At 44.8% G+C, this 24118-nt stretch overlaps 1 protein-coding gene across 8 annotated transcripts in view; it reads left to right on the forward strand.

The window, feature by feature from the left end:
* SV2C (synaptic vesicle glycoprotein 2C) overlaps nucleotides 1-23393 on the forward strand; it is a 239131-nt gene extending 215738 nt beyond the window's left edge. For 6 of the 8 annotated variants that reach the window (XM_021084456.1, XM_021084457.1, XM_021084459.1 and 3 more), the window contains 4 exons: nucleotides 1097-1230; nucleotides 3529-3732; nucleotides 4221-4380; nucleotides 23101-23284. In XM_021084456.1, coding sequence (XP_020940115.1) covers nucleotides 1097-1230; nucleotides 3529-3732; nucleotides 4221-4380; nucleotides 23101-23284 — 682 coding nt within the window. Of the gene's footprint in view, nucleotides 1-1096; nucleotides 1231-3528; nucleotides 3733-4220; nucleotides 4381-23100 lie in introns of all 8 variants that reach the window. The other 2 variants (XM_021084455.1, XM_005661498.3) reach the window with 1 other exon arrangement.

Raw genomic sequence — 24118 nt, forward strand, 5'->3', positions numbered from 1 at the left:
AATTAGTCCCTTTCTGCCCTCAGAAGAGTGGTATTTGGGGAGTTCCCTGGTGGCTCAGCAGATTAAGAATCTTGCATTGTCACTGCTGTGGTGCAGGTTCATTCCCTGGTCTGAAAACTTCTTCGTGCCATGGGTGCAGCCAAAAATACAACATAATAAAATAAAAGAGTGGTATTTGGTATAATAACTTCTTCCCCAGCTGAACAAGCAGTTTCCTCTCAATGCATGACTAAGGTACATTTATAGTCTCTTAATGAATTACCAAAATACACTGATAAATATTTATCCATGACTCCTGGGAGTTCTGGACGATACAGACAGAGCTGAACTGTAGTGTCTTCTAAGATGTTAGGATCATTCTGACACTCAGCATCTCTGCCTTCCCCTTCACCCAAAAATGTATCTGAACAAGGTTCATCCTTCTGTACATTTCCAAACATAAACAGAGCTATGGTCGTTCTGCTTAGTTCAAGGAATACCCACTTGGTTATGGGAAGAAAACATTCTTGGAAATGAGTGTGAGCAGAGCTTCTTGACACCTGCGTCCATCATTCCACATGTCAATCAAGCAGAAGTCACCCATCCTGTCTCAAGACAATTGGAAGTCCCTATGCTAGAATGAAGAAGCCTTGGGTTTTTAACTTGGGAAGCAGACTTTTATTAAAAGTGACCGTGAGAGCACATCCTCAAGCTAGCACTATTAATCCCTACATAGAGAATTTTCAGATACAGGCATATGTGAAGGAACAAGAGGACAGCATTGAAAAATAAAAGAATCAGTAGCTGCAGGTCATCTCCAAATTCAGTACCTTCAGCCATATACCTCACAAAACCTGTACCAATATTACGAAAAGCTGAATGATGTTATGCTGAATGCCATCTCTGCTTCTGGTAGAACATAATATTGGTGAGCAATGAAATAGCTAAAGAACAGGCTGCAGGAGGGAAAAGGGGAAAAGCTAAGAGCTGAGAAAATCGAGACATCGATGTCCTTTCTAATTAAGAGATTCCGTAGTGGGGCATCACATCTCTAAATCTATATTTGACTCTGTTTTGAACCCAGTCATTGATGTGAGTCTTTTTGTGTGTTGGGCAGATTCGAAGGGATCAGGATGAAATCCGTAACTTTCAAAGATTCCGTTTTCAAGTCCTGCACCTTTAAGGATGTGACGTCAGTCAACACCTACTTCAAGAACTGCACGTTTATTGATACCGTGTTTAACAACACTGGTAGGTATGCTGCTTACCCCTACCTGAGGCCTCTTCACAGGGTCTCGTTCTTGGCAGAAACATGATACCCATGTGATGATAGGTCTGGGCAGAGGTTTGGGGAACCGGGGAGGAGGGAGGGGATGAAGATTGAAATACAGCTGAATGGACTCCTTCCATCAGGCTGGCTCAAAGCTGAGCTTGAATTGTCTGTCTCTGTCAGATTTAATGCAGATGGAACTTGCCGAGTTCAGAGTTAGGAGAGAAAAAAGTCCTACGGTGAATCATTCTTAAAGCAAAGAATTAACCTGAAGGTTTTTTGGTTTTGTTTCTGTTTTTGATAATCCTGGTTTCCAAATCTGGTGTTATCTTAAGAGAGCATGCCTGCAGAGATGGACCACATATGCTCAATCAGATAATGTCTCTGAGTCCAGTTCATTTGATAGAGTCTGGAAAACCCCCAGGGGAAAAAAGAAGGGGAAGATGGAGTTCCTAATGAGGTGCAGTGGGTTAAGAATCTGACTGCAGTGGCTCAGGTGGCTGTGGAGGCATGGGTTCAATTCCCAACCCAGCACAGTGGATTAAAAGATCCGACCTTGCTGCAGATGTGGCTTGAATTCAATCCCTGGTCCAGGAAGTTCATATGCTGCAAGTGTATCCATAAAAATAAAAAAATTAAAAAGCTTTTTTTCAAAAAGGAGGGAAAACAACGTCGATTGAGCACCTGCTATTATACCCCAAATAATTAGACATTCATTATCTCGTTTAATTTTCACAATAGCCAAGGCTTAGAAAAATTCAGTAATTTGGCCACTGTTGTAGAACTAGCAACAGCTGACATTTGAGCCCTGGCTTATCTGACTGCCAAGCCCATGCTTTCCCACCGCCACACCTTGGTCTGCCTGTCGCATAGGTCTAGAATAACAGCCTGACACTGGCAGGAGGATCAGCGCCACCCTGTTGCCAGCCCTGCCTAGCTCCAAATGAGAGTGGAGTCAGGGGTCTTGGGGTTTGTTTCAGTAGCACTCTCACTGTCTTCTAACCCATTTAACTTCAGAAGGGCAGCTTAAATGGCACATTTTGATCAGCAAGGACAACAACAGTTTTGAATCTCACTGCCTTTTATCAGAACCCACCATCATCTGCAATCCCTTTTAGATAGATCCAAATTCAAGAGAAAAATCAGCAAATTCTAGTTACTTTTTAAGATCAAGAGGCTGACCCTTGTTCCTTGGCGGGTCCTTAGACCTTCGCTTATAAATTCAGCCTCAAGGACCCAAGGGAAGTCCTTCCTTATCTCAGAGCCCTATAAATCAGCAGTAGTGGGAGTTTCCTCATGGTTCAGTAGGTTAAGGATCCAGCATTGTCACTGCTGTGGGTTTGGTCACTGCCGTGGCCTGGTTCAATCCCTGGCCCTGGAACTTCCTCATGCCATCAGCGTGGCCAAAGAGATTTTTTTTTTTTTTTTTTTTTTACTATGGCAATTGTAAGGCTGATTCATACTCATTTTAAGACAAATGGTTTTTGTAACTGTAGTATAGAAGCTATTAGTACTATAAAGATAGTCCTTATGGAACATGATAATTGGAACAAAATAATACCATAAAGGAGTAAGCAAGTAATGCAATTAGCAATGACCAACCATAGAAATGAGAAGATAACTGGACTCTTTAATTTACTTTATGCCTTTATTCAACAAAGCTATTCCTTCCTACATTTGCTTTATAATGTGTGGTCTTAGACTAGGCCCAGTACTTTGGCTGGGCCCTGAAGCTCTCAAGGAGTTTACAATATTGTGATTCTTTTTTTTTTAATTGAAATATAATTGATTATTATATTGTGCTAGCTTTAGATGTACAGCAAAGTGATTCAGATGTGTGTGTGTGTGTGTGTGTGTGTGTGTATGCATATATATGTATATATATATTTTATTTTGCTTTTTAGGGCCGCACCTGAGGCACATGGAGGTTCCCAGGCTAGGGGTCCTATCCAAGCTACAGCTGCCGGCCTAGACCACAGCTAGAGCAACACAGGATCCGAACCGTGTCTGCGGCCTCCACCACAGCTCATGGCAACACCAGATCCTTAACCCACTGAACTAGGCCAGGGATCGAACCCACAATGTCATGGTTCCTAGTCAGATTCATTTCCACTGTGCCACAACGGTAACTCATATATATGTGTATATATATATTCTCTTTTTTAACATTCTCTTCCATTATACAATACTGTGATTCTTTTCTGAATTCTCAACAGGCTTTCTTATACTGATACACAATCCTAAAGAGCTTGATGAATTGTCTCTCTTTGTGTCCACAGATTTTGAGCCATATAAATTCATTAACAGCGTATTTCAAAACTGCTCATTTTCTAACAACAAGACAGGATGCCCAATTACCTTTGATGATGACTATAGTGCCTACTGGATTTATTTTGTCAACTTCCTGGGAACATTGGCAGTGTTGCCAGGGAACATCGTGTCTGCTCTCCTGATGGACAGAATCGGGCGCTTAACGATGCTAGGTATGTGCTTGGTTTCATGCAAAATACCAGAGCCTCCCCTGCCCCTGCCATCTAGAGGAAGCCTGTCTCCCACTGTCCTCCCCACCCCCACCCCCGTCCCCAAGGATTTGCATCCTGCAGAGACCAGGAGAAATCCCTTAAGACCTTTCATTAGGACTGAATTTTCATAAAAATTATGTCTCATTACATCTCATTGAGCAGCTTCTGTGAGTTAACAGACTGAAAAACTAATTATGTGTAACTAATGTATATTTTTCTACTTGTACAGCTGAGTGGTTGATGATGGGCATTTCATGCTTGCTGGGTCCAGAAGGTAGTTAGAGAGGCAAACCTTTAGTACAGGTAAACACACTTGTACCTGAGCTTTAGTGAGCCCAGACTGCAGCTTCCTCTTGGGATTCAGTTTTGCTATGAGATGGCAAAGACCCGAGTGTCCTCGCTCTAGTCTGAGGGGAGACACCCCAGCCTCTTGTCTGCTTCGTTGGCAGGTGGCTCCATGGTGCTTTCAGGGATCAGCTGTTTTTTCCTGTGGTTTGGCACCAGCCAATCCATGATGATAGGCATGCTGTGTCTGTACAATGGCTTGACCATCTCGGCCTGGAACTCTCTGGACGTGGTCACCGTGGAACTGTACCCCACAGATCGGAGGTATGTTGAAATGGGTCCCCAGGTAGAGGTGCTCTGAGCACCATGGAAAAGTCAGAGAAAATAAGCTAAACTGCCATTTCCCCAAGAAAGCAAAATTCCAAAAAAAAAAAAATCTGGCTTAGGAAGTTGGAGGTTCTGCTCATGTCTTATATTTATTTATCTTATGAGACAAAACATTATTGCTTCTTCATTGACGATTACACTTAGCGTCATAAAAATGTCATTACTTTGAAAACAGTTTGTGGATTAGTTTCTCAGTTTGCCAACATTTCTGGGAATACATGATGGTGGCTGAGAAGGGACAGTCATAAATTAAATGCTAAATAATTACATCAGAATAATTACAATGGAAATTGTCCCCCAGTTTTTACAGCTAGAGTATATTTCCAGCTAGACATTTTTATAGCAGTGTATACATGCATTATGTCATTAAATATATATTCAATATTGGTATTAAATATAGATACTAAATATTATAATTATAGTTAACTATAATGTGGTATGGGAAAATCAAAAGCCAGTTTGCCTAGGAGCTATGAAGGCTTTTGAGTATATATATATATATATATATATGGATATTTATATATATTATGGAAGGTTTTCTTTACCTGATTTTTTTGAGGTGTAGTTGATATACAATGTAAGTTTCAGGTGTACAAAAGAGTCATAATTTTTAACGGTGATGTTCCATTTATAGTTATTATAAAATATTGGCTATAATCCATGTGTTCTATAATATATCCACGTAGCTTATGTATGTCATACATCTCTTCGTTTCTTTTAAAAGGAAAATGTAGGGGATTATAGGTGTCAGCAGGAGTAATAGGGCAGTGAAACCAGTGTAGGAATTTAAATGTGCCCATGACTCAGCTTGCTGGCTAACAGTCTGAGGAGGCTGTAATCAATCAGGGAGGGACACGGTACGGGAGCCTCTCTGGGCCTCTTATGCGTCCTGAGGGTGTCCTTCTCTCATTTGTGCTAGTGACAGCATGAGCTTGGTGTTAAGGAACCACGAAGAGGTCTCTGGAACCTCTCTCTTTACCTTCCTGGTCGGTGAAAGGAAAGCCCAACACATTTCTAGGGACAAAACAAAGGTCACTATTAGAAGAAAAATATGCTTCAGTTCTCAAAATGGAGACACAGAGACTGTGCACACCTCTTACCCTAAAAAGGGCTAGAAGGCCAGGCTTTGGGGTGGAGCTCCAGCAGCCAAGTCCTTACAAGAAGAGAGGCCCTGTTTTTGCTGTTCGACTTGAGCCAAGGCACATGGCCTCTGCCTTTGATTCCGTGTACACTCTGTCAGGTCTGAGGGCCTCTCTGCTAGAGCATGGAGTCAGGAGTCTCTGGACTTGCAATGGAGGAGGTTTTTTCTAGGACAATGCGGATGCATTGGGGATAGCAATTTTCAACTTATCCAGAGTCCCTCTTTTTATGTACTGGCCCCAGTGGGGTACGTTCTCTGAATGCCCAGGCTCTAACTTACTCTTCTTCATGAGCATCTATTACTGAGCTCAAAGGAACCCATAGGTACTCCTGTACCTGTCTCCCTGCAGAATGTCTGAAACCCTTCTGGATGTCCACTCCTCAAATATTCTAATCAGTAACCTCCTATTGGCCACTTAGGCTTCGAAAGTCACCATACACCCCGGGTCCGGCATCTCCTTCCTTCATTCCACAAACATTAGTTCTCTTTGCGGGGCAAGCTCCTAGATTGGATGTCTTGGGATGAGGGTGTCACCAAAACAGGATTAAGGCTCTGCAGCTTGCTTGCTTTCTCATCCTGCAAACTGGGCCCAGATGTGGATTAAACTAGACTTTATTTATTTATTTTTGTCTTTTTGCCTTTTCTAGGGCCGCTCCCATGGCATATGGAGGTTCTCAGGCTAGGGGTCTAATCAGAGCTGTGGCTGTTGGCCTACGCCAGAGCCACAGCAAGGCGGGATCTGAGCCGCGTCTGCAACCTACACCACAGCTCATGGCAATGCCGGATCCTTAACCCACTGAGCAAGGCCAGGGATCAAACCAGCAACCTCACGGTTCCTAGTCGGATTCGTTAACCACTGCGCCATGACAGGGACTCCTAAACTAGACTTTAAAAGCAGACCCTCGGTGTTATAGCAAGGCTGTGTCATAGCCCGAGACCTTTTTGTTTTACATTGTAAACTTTTGATATTGTTTTGGATGACTCAAGTGCTTAACCCTCTGCCATTAGGGATGGAGATGATGAAGGATGAGTCCTCCTGTAGCAAAAACCTGGCTTAAAAACAAAATACCAGGGGAGTTACCGCTGCAGCACAGTGGGCTAAGGATCCAGCTTGTCTCTGTGAAGGCACTGGTTCAATCCCCGGGCCAGCACATTAGGTTAAGGATTCAGTGTTACTGCAACTATGGCATAGGTTGCAGCTCTGGCTTGGATTGGATCCCTGGCCCAGGAACGTCTCTATGCCAGAGGGGTGGCCAAAACAGGAAAACAAAAACAAACAACAAATACAAACACATTGAACTGGGCAGATCCATCCATGAGAAACATGGGCCTGCTGTGCTTCTGTTGTTGGAAAAATTAAGCACCCGGCCAGATAAAAAGAGAAATTGCTGTGTGATTAGCTCAGGTCCTTGGAGAAGCAGAGGACAAGATGGGATTAAACGTGTACGAATTTTGTTCTGTTAGGGGACATGCAAGTAGGAGAGAAAACAGGGAGGGAGGTGTTTTCTGGCTGCAGGGCAAGCCTGGACCACATGGAGGAGCGAGGAAGGCCTGTAGAGAGGACGTGTCCCAGCAAGCAGTCTCAGGAGGGTTTGCAAGGCAGTGACAATGTCCGCTTCAGAGGAGTCCCGCCTGTCCCGGGCACCAGCCTGCTGTACGTTCCTCTTGTAATTCAGTTACTGAAACAGTGAAACATGGAGATGTGCTTCAGAGCACAGCCGCTGGGCCAGGACTCAGACACTGGCAAGATGCATTCTCAGTGTAGGCAGGCTGTTGATGACAGGCATTCTCCAGGGCTTAAGCTCGTGTTATCAGATAATGTACAGGAAGTCACATCCTAGTGATGGAGAGATAGATAACCTGTCCCCCAGGGCCATGGCGACGTACTCCGTTTCAGGTTAAACCCTCTTCCATCTCTGCTGCATTCCTCCGAGTCACAAAAAGAGGGTGCCACGGACCCCTGGGTCACCTGTTAGAGGAAAACCCCCAATGTTTTGTGTGCAGGTATCCTCCAGTCCCTTCTCCCTGTAGAAGCAAAACACAGTACATCCTGACAAGCATTCTGGTTCAAGGCTGTGATTTTTCTCACTAGAACTTTTCATGCTAGACCACTGCCCAGTTTCTAGAGTCTGTTCTTCCTGATCAGGCTAGGACACACTGATTCCAAGCCCCAAACTAAGAAGTCACCAACCGCTTGAGCCATTTCACAGCACTCCTATCAAAATCCCAGTGAAGGTGATTATATTCAGGGAACATAATTTACAATATGGTCTAAGTGCTATGAAAGTTCTTACACTTGAAAGCCATACCTGTCTTGACCTTTGGTGTTACCTCTCTTTTGCATTTCCTGCGAAAGTACCAGTGAGGACAGGACCTTTCCCACCCCAGCACGCCGTGCCTCCCTGCAACTCCAAATCTGCAGCACATGCCAGGACCCACTCTGGGTTGCTGCTCCATCTCTTCACTTTCCAGGATAAAAATTAGCAGTTCCTCACATTTCCTTTCCTGTTGTGTAGTCAGGAGGCAGGAGCCTGAGTCCATGTTGTAGCTCTGTGGTCCAAATATTTGCTTGGCTCCTCCTCGTCCTGATTTGCACTCTTGGATCCCTAGCTTATTAATTTTGTCTTTTATAAGCTAGCCTAAATCATTTCATAAAGAGGCAGGAAAATGTGAAATTAAAACTGTAAGCACCAGAATTCCTGTCATGGCTCAGCGCTAATGAACCTGACTGGGATCCATGAAGATGCAGGTTCGACCCCTGGCCTCATTCAGTGGGTTAAGGATCCTGCATTGCATGAGCTATGGTGTAGGTCACAGACACAGCTTGGATCAGGTGTTACTGTGGCTGTGGTATAGGCCGGCAGCAACAGCTCCGATTAGATCCCTAGCCTGGGAACCTCCATACACCACTGATGCGGCCCTAAAAAGACCAAAAAAAAAAAAAAAAATCTAAGGTATTAACTGAGTAGTTCTTTCCTGTGCCTATAAAATGAAGCCAAACAGCCACTGCAAGCACTTTTTGTAAGGAAAAGCTGTTTTTTCCCCTCTGCTCTCCATACTTCACTTTTGGCCACCAAATATGTTTGTTTGTTTTTTCCCATAGCAGGCAATTCTCTAATCCACAGTAGACACCAGCTGGATGTCCTAAAATTTAACTCAGTTCCAACACTATCTACCTGGAGATAACATCAGATCCACAGATGAAGGACTTAGTTCCCACCAGAGTGCCCCCATTTCAGACACCAAACACAATTCAGGTTATCACCTGTACATCTAACCAACCAGCTCTAAATTGGCCTCTCACGCTTCTTGTGAAAAAAGAGAGAAGCAGGCAGGACACAACCTTAAAAAAAAAAAAAAAAAAAGACAGAGCCCTTAAGGATACAGCATAAACTGGTTAGAACCAACGAGGTCCAAGATGGTGGAAGATCCAACTTCCATAGATCCCGAGCCTCTTTATGCACTCATTACAATATTTAGCATGCTAAGTGATACACCCACAGGTGTTGTGGCAGTTCTGAAGCCACCCATAAAAGGCCAAAAAGTGGGCAGTGACCCAAATCCTGGAAATCCCTGCCCCTTCCCAGAAGTCGTTGGAATAATCCTCCCACTCATTAGCCTGTGAAATTACCGAGCCCATAAAAACTCACCACCCTGTGTCTGGGGACCTCTCACTTTCTGAGATGGCCCACACCCTATCTCTCTCAATAAACCTGCTTCTTACCTATCACTTTGCCTCTCGCTGAATTCCTTCTGTGCTGAGACATAAAAAACCTGAACTTCAGCAAGTCCTGAGACCTTAATTGAAAGACAGCGGAAGGAGTTCCCTCTGTGCTGCAATGGGATTGGCAGCGTCGTGGGAGCGCCAGGTCGCAGGTTTGATCCCCAGCCAGGCACAGCGTGTTAAGGATCTAGTGTTGCCACGGCTGCAGCTTAGGTCATGACAGTGGTTCAGATCTGATCCCTGGCCTGGGAGCTCCCTATGCCTCCTGGCAGCCAAAAACCGGGAGGCGGTGGGAGGGGGAACAATGGAGTCAAGTCCCAATCTGGGTTACGTAGTTTCACTCAAGTTTGATAACTTGCCAGAATGGCTCACAGAACTCAAGTTAACATTTACCTCTGTTTACTAATTTATTATAAGAGGTTACCACTTGGAAACAGCCAGACAGAAGAGAGGCAGAGGGCAAGGCAATGGAGGAAGAAGCACAGAGCTTCCAGTACTCTGTGCCTTCTTCAGCCTGGAAGCTTATCAAATCTTGTTGTTCAAGAGTTTTTATAGAGCTTTATCTCCAACCCTTCTCCCCCCATGCCCAGTGTCAACCTCTAATCCCTTGCTATTTCTAGTAACCTGCCTCACCCTACATCGCTCAGTAGCAGAAGCTCCAACATAGGGAAAGGGGCTTTAATGAATAACTGGAGACACTCCTATCCCTTAGGTTTGAGGAGCTCTGTGCTAGGAACCAGGGAAAAGATATATTTCTTATACCACTCTTTGTCCCTTTTTCTTCTGTCCTCAAAGCCTGTCATCAGAGATAAGCATAACATAATGATTGCAGAGTCTTCCACAGAGGCCCAGTGACATTTTAGATTTTCCCCCAGGTTAGAAAGATGACGGACATGGGTTGGCACATGATAATGTGCGAGGCAGAGAAAGGGGTGGAAAGTGTTACCCAAGAACTAGTTCCCACCCATCTTGGTGGGTGTCCAAAGCCAAAAGACACAACCAAGCCAAGGATCGGGAGAAGGAAGGATTTCTTTCTTGCAACAAATAAGGAGAACACCAGGGATCTTACCCAAAGCAGTGTCTCTGTGAACGGCAGAGTTAGGGAAGTTTTGAGCTATGGGCACATGCATATTCATGAAAAGGCTTCGATAGCAGAGAGAATCCAAGCTTTAGCTGATTCTCACCAGACTTCGAATAGGGCAACATCCTCTTCCCTTAGGTTCCGGTTGATCTGATGGTTGAGTAACTGAAAGGAATTTAAATTCTGTGGAGCAGCTCAAGAAAGTCCTTCAGACTCATCTTTACCATGGAAACAAAACTGGGAGTCTTTACAACTGATTTGTTATCTTTGCTATTGTTACTGGTTCTTCTCTTGCCTGATAACAGTTTGTTCTTTTGTTCCCTTAAGATAGTTATTACTGAGACCTCTTCAAGGGCAAGCATTGTTGCCAGGCTTAGATCACAAAATGGCTTAGGTCAAACTTCTCTGATGTCAAGAAAGCCATGCCTGGTTTTCTTTCTCCTATCTGCTTATGGAAGGACCCTGACCAGCAGTTTTGCCTACTTCACAGGCTTGTTTTAAGAACTCTGTACTGATAGTGTATCCCCAGTGAATTATTTTAGTGGGGTCCTTGAAGATGCAACTTGTTTATGGAGATGTGGAGGAATCAGTTTCTTGGAATAGAAGCTTAGGGAAGCTTTTTCATGTAATTGGTGCACCAAAGATATGGTGTCTTTTCCAGCACCTGTCACTTCTCCAGTTTTGACACTATCCTCCCTGGAGTTAGCATCAGATCCCACAAGTTAAAGACTCAGTCTCTCAAGACTGCCCCACTTTAGATACCGGCTACAAACGGGGCACCCGGGCTACTCACACTCCTCCCTAGCCAGCTATAAACCTGGGAATTCCCACAACCCCCAGTGGCCTTGATAATTTACTAGAATGGCTCATAGGATACAAGAAAATGCTATATGTACTATTATAGTTTATTATGAAAGATCCACATTGAACAGCCAGATGAGGAAGTACAAGAATTCCTCAGGTGTTGCTATCTCAATGTTGGCATCTCTTAATCTTCTTTTCACATTCCATTTGAGATCTTCCTGGTTATTCATATAATAAATGCTGGTCAATTGAAAGCAGTCATTTTCAATGTTATGTTATGAGACTTTTGATCTTATTTAAGCCTTTAGTCTTGGTTGGCTTTCTCAGATCCCTCTATGGGAAGAGAAGGGGTGCACTGCCTCATTATTGTCAGGTGGATGTAGATGTCCAGGTTCCCACTCAGCCTCCACTGACACCCAAGAGGGGTGTCCTCATTCCTACTGGCAGGGGTGGGAGTCCAGGCTCTCTTCATGATGGCTGATACCATGGAGGGAAAGCAAGGAGGAGCTCATTACTGACCCGCAGGGATGAAAATCCCAGCTTCCTACTTATCCTTCCCTGACCCACCCCAGTGATCATGTTGAGGCACCCCATTATAGTTTTATAAGGATGGACGACTACATTCTCCACTCATCTTTTGCTGGCATAGCTGGCAATTGATTTCCAAGTTTTTTGGTGTTTGGTTGGAGGAGAGAGGTTATTGTCTAAGTGTTTTCTGTCTTACTAGGCTGCCTCTGTCCTGGTCCTTTGGGTAGAGAATGCAGGCTTCTGTTGGAATGTTATTTGAATCTGTACCTGTTGGTGTGTCCACACTGCCAGCTTTCTTCAGCTTTCTATGATGCAAAAAGAAAATTGAGGAACTCACCATTGCCTAGGTCGTCAGCTACTCTGCATATTCTCTTTATCTTTCAGAGTCTTCTTAGTTTTTTTTTAATAATGTCCATGATTTTTAGCTGTATTTAGTAGGAAGAATAAGAAAAGTATGTCTGTTCCATCTCAATATGAATTTTAATGTTGTTCATTTATCTCATCAACTTTCTTTGGAGTGTATGTGATACAACCACAAATAAGCCCTTTGTGGTGATTACTTTCACAGAGCTTAAGAACATCAGGTGTAACAGAGTTGGTTATTTGAGGAAAGGATACAGTGTTATGAAAGCAGAAGAGAGGATTGCTTAGAAGAAGGGACATCTAAGCTAAGACTTGAAGACTAATAGGTGAGAGCCCAGCAAAGAGATGGAGAAAGAATGTTTCAGTCAGAGGAAAGACCACCTGAAAAGCTCTGGAAACAAGAGTTAACAGAGTCAAGCAAGGCACAGATCATGAGGGAGTCTGTAAATTGCAGTATTGTCTTGGTGATGAGGAGCCCTTGAGGTGTTTTAGGAAGAAGAGTGACAAGTTCATACATGGGCTGGAGAATTCCTTCTGGTGGCAGGTAGACCAGTGAGGGGACAGAAAGAGGCAGGTAGGAAAGAAGTCAACATGCTCACAGATGCTCACAGATACTTAGAGGCAGAATAAACAAAACGTAGTGCTTGATGGGCGCTTGATGTTGGCATGAGGAAAGAAGTTGACAAAGATGATTCCAGTTTCTGCATGTGCAGGTGAGTGGATGTCGATGGCAGTTTTGAGCCTGGGACACAGAAGGAAGAGCAGGTTTGGACTAAGGTTAGGAAAGTAATCAGCTCCATTTCGGACATGTGGCATTTCTCATGTTCCCATGGTGCTCTCTGATGGACATTTGAGTATTTACATTTGGATGCTGGAAAGACTCGTGAGTTGGAGGTAGAGCAGTCATTCACCAATTTATTAAGCAGGTGCTTTTGAAATATGTATGTGCTGGTCAGCAAGCCAGTGCTCCCACTCAGCCCCGGGATCACAAGGGCAAACCACTGTGATGCTTACAGGTGTTCTGCACGCAGGCAACCCTTCTGGTGTTCCCTTTCAATAGAGTATTCAAGAAGTTACATGAGATAGTCAGCACTTCATAATGAAAGAGGCTTTGTGTTAGATGATTTTGCCCAACTGCAGGCTGATACGTGTGCTCTGAGCATGTTGAAGCTGGGCTAGGCCAAGCTGTGAGGTTTGCATTTCATTCAACCTGTGATACATTCAACCTGTGATGCGTTTGGAGCGATGTAACCCATCCTACATCGAGGAAGGTCTGTAGAGGCAGCACATGCTCTGACTCATCCGGGTTCTCTGTTTTGGCCTGCATGTCCTTCTGCATCCAGGCAGTGACTTCCTGCTGCCACCCTGCGGCAGAGCTCGCTCGCTCCCCCCACCCCCACACCCACACCCACCCCAGCCCAGCTCTCACTTCCTTTGTCTCTACCACCCAGAACTATGCTTACCCCTCCTCCACGGAGCTCAGGGCAAGGAGTGCCCACCTTGAAAGGGATGAAACCCAGGCTCTCCGTGCTGGCCACCATCTCCACGCAGCATCCCTCAGCCCCGCAGGCCTGTCTCATGGGGATCTTCCAGCAGTGCGCTCCCCCCTTTGGCCACTGGCCTCCTCCTTCCTTCCCCTTACGCATGCCCAGTTTCAGACATGACCTCAGAAAGGATGTGAAAGTAACCCCCTCATTGTTCCCACCTGCTGTTCCCCGCTCATCCTGGGCAGCTGCTGCTGACACCCAGAGCTGTGGGGCAGTCCTCTTCCTCAGTGAGCTAAAGTCAAAACATCTGCCCAGAATTAACCAACCCACACCCCTCGCTTTAGGACTGTGTCTCTTTAGACACAGAAGTTACCCATTCCCACCTGTGGCTCAGACCTGAGGTTCTGGAATCCTGGATCTCTTAAATCCTGGTCTCTTAGTGGACTTCAGGAAGGCCACTCAGCATAACTGGGCCTCAGTTGTTGAAGATATGAAATAAGAGTCTACATCCGTGCTCATGAAGATAAAGCTCTCACTTATTTTTTAAAGATTTTGAAATGGGGAGTTCCCATTGTGGCTCAGTGTAAAGGAATCCGACTAATATCCATGAGGATGCGGGTTCGATCCCTGGCCTCACTCAGTGAGTTAAGGATCTGGCATTGCCATGAGCTGGAGTGTAGGTCACAGACTTGGCTGGGATCCCCAGTTGCTGTGGCTGTGATATAGGCCAGCAGCTGTAGCTCTGATTCAACCTCTAGCCTGGGAACTTCCATATGCCGCAGGTGCAGCCCTAAAAAGAAAAAAAAAAAAAAAAAATTTTGGCATGAAGGATTCTTTCATCAGTCATCTTATCTAACCCAGCTACACTCCAGCCATGTCCCTTTGCCCTGCCTTATTTTTATTTTTTGTAGCCCTTATCATTATATATGTTTATATTTTATGTGTCCTGGGTCACTTTCAGCAAATGTCAGATCCTTTTTGTCTCTGGCAGTTAGAAGTGGAGAGTGAGGGTGTGGGGAGCTTACATCCCCTTCACCCACCACCTCGCCCCCAGGAGGTGTGTTACAATGGCACAAAATCCTACCACGTGTGCCAGTAGACATAAAAACCTGTTATAGCCTGTTCTTGACTCCAGGGAAAGTCTATATCTGTGGTTGCATGAAGGGGCCATGGATAGCACGCCATGCCGACAGCAGGACCACCGGACTTGGGGCTAGTCAGGCAGCAGAGTGAGACTGTAAGTGTCAGAGCCCAGGACCAGTCGGCTCTAGAATCTGGAGTCTAGACCAACGGCACCATTTCACAGGGTTGCTGGGCTTGGAGGATGCTGGTCCACCCATTGTGGTAAGGGCAGAAAAGTCTTCCCATTCAACCACATATCAAGCACTCATATCATCAATGAAAATTCATTTCTGTGTTCATGAACAAACCTCCTCATGCAGATTTCTAAAATGATAGATAGAGGAGTTCCCGTCATGGCACAGTGGTTAACAAATCTGACTAGGAACCAAGAGGTTGTAGGTTCAATCCCTGCCCTTGCTCAGTGGGTTAAGGATCCGGTGTTGCCGTGAGCTGTGGTGTAGGTTGCAGACGCGGCTCAGATCCCGCCTTGCTGTGGCTCTGGCATAGGCCAGCGGCTTCAGCTCCGATTCAACCCCTAGCCTGGGAACCTCCATATGCCGCTGGAGCGGCCCAAGAAATGGTAAAAAGACAAATAAATAAATAAATAAATAAATAAAATGATAGAGCCCTAAACAACTACCTCTGGCCCATTAATTCCTGATTAACCTGTTTTAAATTCTATCGGTACAGAGACAACTTCTCTTCATACTGAAGTCCTTTTCTTTGTATTTTTATTATTTATTGGAAGATGGCAAAACAGTTTTTGTTCCCTAAAACACACAATCTCTTTTTATTTTTTTTAATTTTTATTGACATATGATTGATTTACCATGTTGTGTTAGTTTCAGGTGTACAGCAAAGTGATTCATTTATACGTCTACCTATTCTTTTTCAGCTTCTTTTCCATTATAGGTTGTTACAAGATACTGAATATAGTTCCCTGTGCTATACAGTAGGATGGTTATCTATTTGATATATTATACTGAAGCACTTTTAAAGCAATCACCCCCCTGACTATGTGAGGATAAGCTGTTAAGGTGTACGTTTGCTTACTCTCTGTCACCCCCTGGAGTGTGGACTCCCTGAGAGCAGGACTTTGTTGTCCTTGTTCATGCCCATGACCCCAGGTGAAGGAATAAATGATAGAAAGATGGAAAGACAGATGCTTTGTCCAATCCAGCTGGTTCTGGGCGATAGTTTTCCTCCCTGAATGGGGTCTAGCTCCCCGCGCTGCAGGCTAAGCTAGTTGGACCAGGTGTGAGTGAGGTGGCATTTCGCTTCCATTCTCCCCTGTGACCCTGCTATGTCCCTCCTTCGTGTTGTTTATCCACAGTCCTGCTGCTGTCAGCTCCCCTTTCCCCAGACAGCACTGCCTCCCGGAAACCTCCTCCTCCTCTCTGGCCCCTTCTCCATCAACGCGGTGGAGGAAAACTTGAGTGCAGCTACAGACGCTGCCCAAAAACAGCCAGGTCCCTTTAGATGAGTCTTTGAACCTTTCTGGAGCCTTTTCTCATGTGAGAAATGGACAGGCGAGTCAGGCACAGTGCTGAGTATTCAGATGACCTTGTTTAACTTTCATCCTCATGCCAACCCTACAAGTGTTGGTAGATAGATGCCATTTTCAGGTGAGGAAAAGGAGACATTGGGGGAAGTAACTTGCCCTGAATCCCTTAGCATCAAAGCCAGAGGTATGACTGTGCAGCGCTGCTCCCAGCAGAGGCCTTGCTCGCCTGTGACATACAGAGTCCTCCCTGTGGGACTGGGGTAGGCTCTGAAAATCAGTTTCTCAGAAGCTCACCGCTCTTGGGATTCACAGCCGTGTCCATCAACCATGGCCTTAGATGAACTCTAGGTGGCCTCCCTGGGCTCACTTTCATTCTGTCATCATTTACTCTGGCCCAGGGACTCGCTTCCTAGTGAGGCTTACCAGATAGATGATAAGACACAAAGGCTTCCATTATTACCTGTCCCTGGATTCATGTTTGTATGTCCAGAGGAACAAGCAATGGGATAACCCTTGACGCTAGTGGGGAGGGAAGGGAGACGGAGGTCGACTTTGGGCCCAGGGAGAGGTTCCTGTGGGCTCACAAGTCCAGGAAAGTCCTCCCCCGTGTGTGTGTCAGGAAGGCTCAGTTTGCAGGATAGGGTGTTATAGGAGGCCGCCTTCCCCTGGCTCAGGAGGACACACCCAGACCACACACATACACTCACTGTGTACATGAAACAAATGTTCTCTTGCTTTATAGATCAGAAAGCAGTTGAATTCCATCATTCCCGATTTAAGAATGTGAAACTAGGGGTTTTTTCCTCCACAAAAGCAAGGTAACCATCTGATGTCAGTCAACAAACATGGACCAACTAATGTCCATTAAAAAGCCCATTCCCGGAGTTCCTGTTGTGGCACAGCGGAAACGAATCAGACTAGTATCCATGAGGTTGTGGGTTTGATCCCTGGCCTCACTCAGTGGGTTAAGGTCCAGCGTTGCCATGAGCTGTGGTGTAAGTTGCAAACGCAGCTCAGATCTGGCATTGCTGCGGCTGTGACATAGACCAGCAGCTGCAGCTCCAATTCGACCCCTAGCCTAGCCTGGGAACTTGCATATACTGTGTATATGGCCCTAAAAAGACCAAAAAAAACAAAAACAAAACTAATAACTAGACTCCCATATAGCAGTGAAGTCAGAATTTCTGGGGACATGCCTCTAGGCATTGGTGTGGCCACATCACTATTTATTTATTTTTGCTTTTTAGGGCCACATCCGTGACATGTGGAAGTTCCCAGGCTAGGGGTCGAATCGGAGCTACAGCTGCCGGCCTACACCACAGCAACACGGGATCAGAGCCACGTCTGCAGCCTATACCACAGTTCATAGCAATGCCAGATCCTTAACCCACTGAGCGAGGCTGGGGGTGGAATCCACATCCTCACAGATACTAGTCTGATTTATTACCACTGAACCACAACAGGAGCTCCCACATCACTGTGTTTTAGAAGTTCCATCAATGGTGCTTTGAGCACTGCTGGGTGAGGCCGTGGTTACACACGTGTGTGCACCCCAGTTCTGACCCCAAGTGGAGAACCGCTGCATGAGGAAACGGGAGACTTGTTTGGGGACTGGAGGGAGGCAGGCCTTTTGCACTCAAGAAGGTTTTAGAGGAGATGCCTAAGGCACGCCTGAGTGGGGTACCATGGCGACGAGTTGGAGAGATGTGAGGGTGTTTTGAGAGCAGAGAACACCTCTGTTCACGTTCCATCATCACCTGGCAAGCTCTTCCTGTTCCTTTAAGACCAATTCTATTCTTATCTGTCCCCTCTGAGAAATCTCCCTTCAGCTGTCCCCACCCCCAACCTGAGACCACTTGCTGTCCTCCACACACACACACACACACACACACACACACACACCCCTTAGTAGCCTCTGGGTATCTTTTTCAAGGCACTTAGCATGTTACACTATCATGATCTTTTTACATCTGTCTTAGTGTAAAATGAGACTTAATCTTATTAATTTTGGGGCCCCTGGTGCCTAGTGCAGTGTTTGGCACATAATAGATGCTTAATAAATGATTGTCTAATGAATAAATAAATGCATAGGAGAATGTGTAAGTTAGAACTATGTGAAGGACTAACTTGCTTATTCAACAAATATTCGAGGAGTGTATTAGGCCCTTAACATTGTAGTCCAATGGCTCAGATGGATTCAGTGTTAAAATAGCTCTTTTAGATTAATCTGGGAAGCTAGCCATCATTTGTATTATTGTTCCTATGAGAAAAATGAAATTCATTCTGTGTTTTAAATAGCCAACTTCCAGATGAATCTTTAGATCACATTGATTTGAGGACTGTCTGTACTTTCCAAAATGTCCCATGCTAATGTCCCCGTCATTCTACCAATGATTGGACTGAGTTGTCCAGAAAAAGTTCATTTCCCAAAGTTTAGACTAGACAAAGCGAATGTTCACACTTTATCCCTTAGCAGGTAAATCCCATGAGCTAAGTCTGCATCTATACTCTATACCATTTTATTCTTTTTCAAAATGTAGTATTTAAGGGTTTTTTCCCCAATTTCATCAGTCAATGGGCAGATATTTCAGCCAGTGTTTAAAACAGTGGCAGAGTTCCCGCTGTAGTGCAGTGGGCTAAGAATCCAACTGCAGTGGCTCAGGTTCCATCCCTGGTCCCCTCGAAGTCGGTTAAGGATCCAACATTGCTGTAGCTGTGGCATAGGTCACTGTGGCTTCAGGTTCAATCTCCGGTCAGAGAACTTCCACATGCCACTGGTGCAGCCACTGAAAGAAGGAGAGAGAGGATGGAGTTCTCATTGTGGGCAGCAGAAATGAATCCAACTAGGAACCATTGGGTGCGGATTCGATCCCTGGCCTCACTCAGAGGGTCAAGGATCCGGACATGAGCTGTGGTGTAGATTGCAGACGTGGCTTAGATCTGGCGTTGCTGTGGCTGTGGTATAGGCCAGCAACAACAGCTTGGGTTAGACCCCTAGCCTGGGAATCTCCATATGCCATGGGTGTGGCCCTAAAAAAACAAAAAGACAAAAAAAAAAAAAAATGAAAGAAAGAGAGGGAAGGAAGGAGGGAAGGAGGACGAGAAAGAAAAAGGAAGAAACAAAGAAAGAGGCAGACAGACAATGGCTAACACCAGCACTGACTCTGCCAAGAAGTAAAAAAAAAAAAAAAACAACAAATAAGAAAGAGGCTGGATGTGAAGGCAAAGCTATCTTCAGTATCCAGAGTGGAGTCAGCACTTTCCTTTTCCTGGCCGTCAAATAAGCGTAAAGTGATATAAATGCGCTAGATCCCACTACAGCGTAAAGGTTCTTAGAAGGAGCCACAGTGGGGCTGTGGTTTGGGGATGCTCTGGAAGCCACATCCCCCCACAGCTGAGCCTGAGCACAGCAGCCAGACAGCTCCTGCACCAGCATCAGAGGGAGTTACTGGTGCAGGGAGAAGGACCAACTTAGTGGGATGGAGACCAGGGCTGCTGCAGTCCCAGGCTACTGTTGGGGAAAGAGTTTCTATTTGAAAGATTTAAATAAATAGGTTGAGTAAGAATGGAAAACAAAGGATTCTGGCTGGAGAAGGGAGGGGAAAAGGGATAGAGCTTGTAGAAAGACAGTAGTCTGCTGCATTCTTTCTTGTGGATGCTTGTTGGTTCAGAGAAGACACAGGACATCTTTGGACTGAAAAAAAAAAAAGTTCAATAGTTTGTTCTGCTGCTGGGAAATCAGCAAGTCAAGTCGGGCTTTGTCAGCTCTGAGCTCCCACCTTCCAAGGGCTTGATGAGCATGAGCTGACTTGGGCTGGGGGTGTCTACAGAAGTCCTGGCCTTCCTTTAAGTAAGGACAAGGGAATAAATGAACCAAACGCTTGTTTATTTATAAACAGATGACCCCCAAGGGAGAGCTCCTTTGAGAAAGATGTTCCTAATGCATCTGTGCCTTCAATGTGTGGAAAAGCACACCCTCCAGCTGCAAGTATTTGAGGAAATAATTTTCTTATCCAAGGAAAGGACAGTCATGTTTTCTCGAATGCCAGCATTAATTTAAGGAAGCTATGTGCTCTGTATCCGCACCAGATTTTCATCTGAAGAACTGCCTCCGCTTGATAAATGAAAACGGAGATTCTTCCGAAATAAGGATGTGATCGTCTTTCTTAGATGCTTTGGATTCCAGATGCTCCTGATGCACCTCCCTTAGTGCTACCCAGAAGGCTCAGGAAGTCGTCTGTTCCTCTGCTAGAGTTTTAGCAACGAAAGAAGCTGGCCGCCTGGACTTTATGCCCTGAGTTATACCAGGTTTATAGCTTGGGAAGAAAATATGGTTATTTTAACCCAGATGTAAATTCTGCATGGCTTATTCTGCAGTTTTAGCATCAGGAGACTTCTCCATACAGAATATTTCCTTGTCTCTTATCAGCCATATACACACTAGCTATTTTCCGCAGAACAATACAGCTTATCTCAGTTCCATAAGATGTGTTCGGTGATTTGTGACTCCAGAATCAAGAAACTAACGTGTAGTTTTTAAAAAGTAAAAGGGAGTTCCCACTGTGGCACTCTGGATTAATGATCTGGCTTGTCTCTGTGGAGGCACGGGTTCAATCCCTGGCCTAGGAACTTCCATATGGAGCGGATTCAGCCAGAAAAGAAAAAAAAAAAAATGAAAGAAGCTGATCTGAAAAGGCTACATACTATATAATTTGAATTATATGACATTGTGGAAAAGGTAAAACTAAGGAGATAGTAAAACAGGTCAGTGGCGGCCAGGATTTTTAGGGCATTGAAACTATTATCGTGTATGATGTTGTAATGGCAGCTGCATAGGACTACACATTTGTCAATGCCCATAGAATACACAGCACAAAGAGTGAACCCTAATGCAAACTTTGGACTTTAGTTAATAATAATATATTAACATTGACTCATCAGTTGTAGCAAATGTGCCACACTAAGATGTTAGTAATAGGGGCTGTGTGAGAATTCTCTTTACTCTTCACTCAATTTTTTTAGAAACTTAAAACTGCTCCCAAAAGACTATTAATTTTTTTTTTTAAAGAAAAAGACAACTTGGCCTTAAAACATCTCCATGGAGACAGAGGAGGCAGTAGATGAGGATGTCATTCTGCTTAAGTCTTCTGTGGTACCCAACGTGTAACCTCAAGCAGTTCATTTGAAAATAGTTATCAGTGTATTAAATCTCCTTACCTTCCTGGTAGTTGTTGCTATTACTCATCTCTTTCTTTAAAAACAAACCCAAAAGAAGAAGAATACCAAATGAGCTAACCCTTTTCTCAAGAGGTTCCTGTTTTTCTCCATCAGAGATTCTGTTACACCCCTTCCATGATCCAAACCTTTGCTGACTTGGCCACACTGCAGAGGCTGCTTCCTCGACTCGCTGGGTGTCTTGAGCAAAAAAGAAAGTCGACACTTGCTGCCCTTTTTAAAGTCTGTTCTAACCAGCAAAGTCAATGTTACAATAATGCCCACAGTAAATACCTACACATTGTAGAAGATATCACTCGGAACAAGCAGCCCAAAACGTTATGTGTAGTTGTTATGCCTGACCACAGGAAAACCCACTTATTTATAAATCAATCAAAGGTGGAGTTCCTATCGTGGCACAGCGGAAACGAATCCAACTAGGAACCGTGAGGTTGCAGGTTCCATCCTTGGCCTCGCTGAGTGGGTTAAGGATCTGGCGTTGCCGGGAACCAAGGCATAGGTCACAGACACAGCTCAGATCTGGCATTGCTGTGGCTGTGGTGTAGGCTGCCAGCTGTAGCTCTGATTCGACCCCTAGCCTGGGAACCTCCATATGCCACAGGTACAACCCTAAAAAGCAAAAATAAAGTAAAATAAAATAAATCTATCGAAGAAAGATGTGTACTAAAGACTGCCTTTTACAGTGTATCAAATGCATTTCCCTTGGGAGGGGGAACATATCATCAAGGTTACCCCGCCTTCAAAGTGCCTTTAATACACATATGAACCTCGTGACAGACAAAAAACAGAAATGGCAGAAAGACAGAAGAAATTCCATTATCACATGATAGCAGCAGTATCCATACACTCACGAACAAAATTGAATTTCTTGCCTAAAAGACCTCAGTAAAATTACAGTCAATAGACATAAAGATAATAAAAATTTTCTTTTCCCAAGAATTAAGAAATGGGATGCATCATATATATATATATATATATATATATATGTACACCACCTGCACATCTTATATGTCAGCAGAGGAAGCAGCATCTTCTCTGGATCTACAATCTGATTGTCTTCTGAAATATCTTCTTGGGCCTGATTTCCCACCTAGAGCTCCGGTGAGGGTGTGAGAAGTATGTTACTAGCTCATGGGTGGCCGCCCAGACCAAGGTTCAGTTTCTGCCTGCTACCAAAAATATTTGGGACAGGGGAGCAATAGTTCATCCTTGTGGTGCCAGAAAGATGGAGTCATCCTTGATTTTCTCAGAAAATCCCATGCACTTAAATTACTTAAATCGTCACACATGAATTAAGCTAAGAGGATATGGGGCATTAAAAAAAAAAATCTAAAGAACTAAATTGTCGTACATTTTAATTTCATTCTGGAAGAGAGAAGAAACTCTTCTAACCCCCTGACATGTCCTTTCTCTTTCTGTTCACAATAAACTCATGGGCAGAATAAGAATCCATGGTAAGAAAGTCAACAGAGAGCTGAAGGAACAGTACCAACAGCTGGGGTTCTCTCCTTCCAGATGTGCTGACCGGCCTTTGATTCCTTGCTCAAAGTTATGTACCAACCCGTCTGCGTGAAGATGCATGAAAATTACCATCGAAGACGTCTGTGTCTACAGCTGGACTCTTGGAAGTCACTTTCTCAACCTCATCTCTATCTCTTTCCTTTGCAGGGCGACAGGCTTTGGCTTCCTGAATGCACTATGCAAAGCGGCCGCCGTGCTTGGCAACTTAATATTTGGCTCCCTGGTCAGCATCACCAAAGCAATCCCCATCCTGCTGGCCTCCACCGTGCTCGTGTGTGGAGGACTGGTGGGCTTGCGCCTGCCTGACACACGAACCCAGGTCCTGATGTAATGGGAAAAAAAGCCATCCATCCTGTGTTTCTTTCTCCTGCCCTGTGTCCCCTCTCCCGGCTGACTCAAGGCTCCAGACTTTTCAGAGATAGAAAGGTGGTCAAATACCAGAACACTGTCTTGCTGTGACTCAAATTTAGACGCATACCATCTTGCCTCTTACAGGTGATTTTGCACAGTTTGGGCTTTGTTTGGTTTTGTTTTCTGTCCATGCATTGTTGTCTTTCCTACCTGTGATGCTGCTGCCTCCTAGAATCAGTGGAAGGATTTTTTTTTCAATGTCCTGGTCAGCCGGGCTGGCCTGAGCCTTCTGCTCACTGAAGGTTTAGAAGTTAGGATGAGGTCTGGGCTGCTATAAGAAACAGATCCTGTTCCTAATTCAGCTTTCGCAGGAAATATAAGTGGGCATTTTATTGCATTTGTGCTGAGGAGAGGGATTCTTTTTTTTTTTTTGTCAGAGTGATATTTCCTGTTTACTTAGAAAAGGACACCCAGCAATTCTTGCTGTTACAGCAGGGCCTTTCAGAAAAAACCATGTGGCACCAAACAGAGCCGGGTGGGGCTCTTTCAGGCGTGACGATTAAGGTGACTCTGGTGACAAGAAAAATAGAGGCTCTGCAGTTAGCAGCAGAGCTCTGAGTGAGCTGCATAAGCAGCGTTTCTACCAGAAGACTCAGGGAAGCTCCTGAAGAACACAAGACAAGGGGACTGTAACTCTGTCTGGGGCTGTGGCTTGTGGTTCAGAACATCAGAAAATCAGAGCTCATAGCGATCTGCTTTTATTCACCCCTGTCCCCCACCCTGCTCCCAGCTGCCACTTTCTAAAAACAGGGTC

This window comes from Sus scrofa, chromosome 2, assembly GCF_000003025.6.
Source record: "Sus scrofa isolate TJ Tabasco breed Duroc chromosome 2, Sscrofa11.1, whole genome shotgun sequence".
In the NCBI taxonomy this organism is placed as follows: Eukaryota; Metazoa; Chordata; class Mammalia; order Artiodactyla; family Suidae; genus Sus; species Sus scrofa.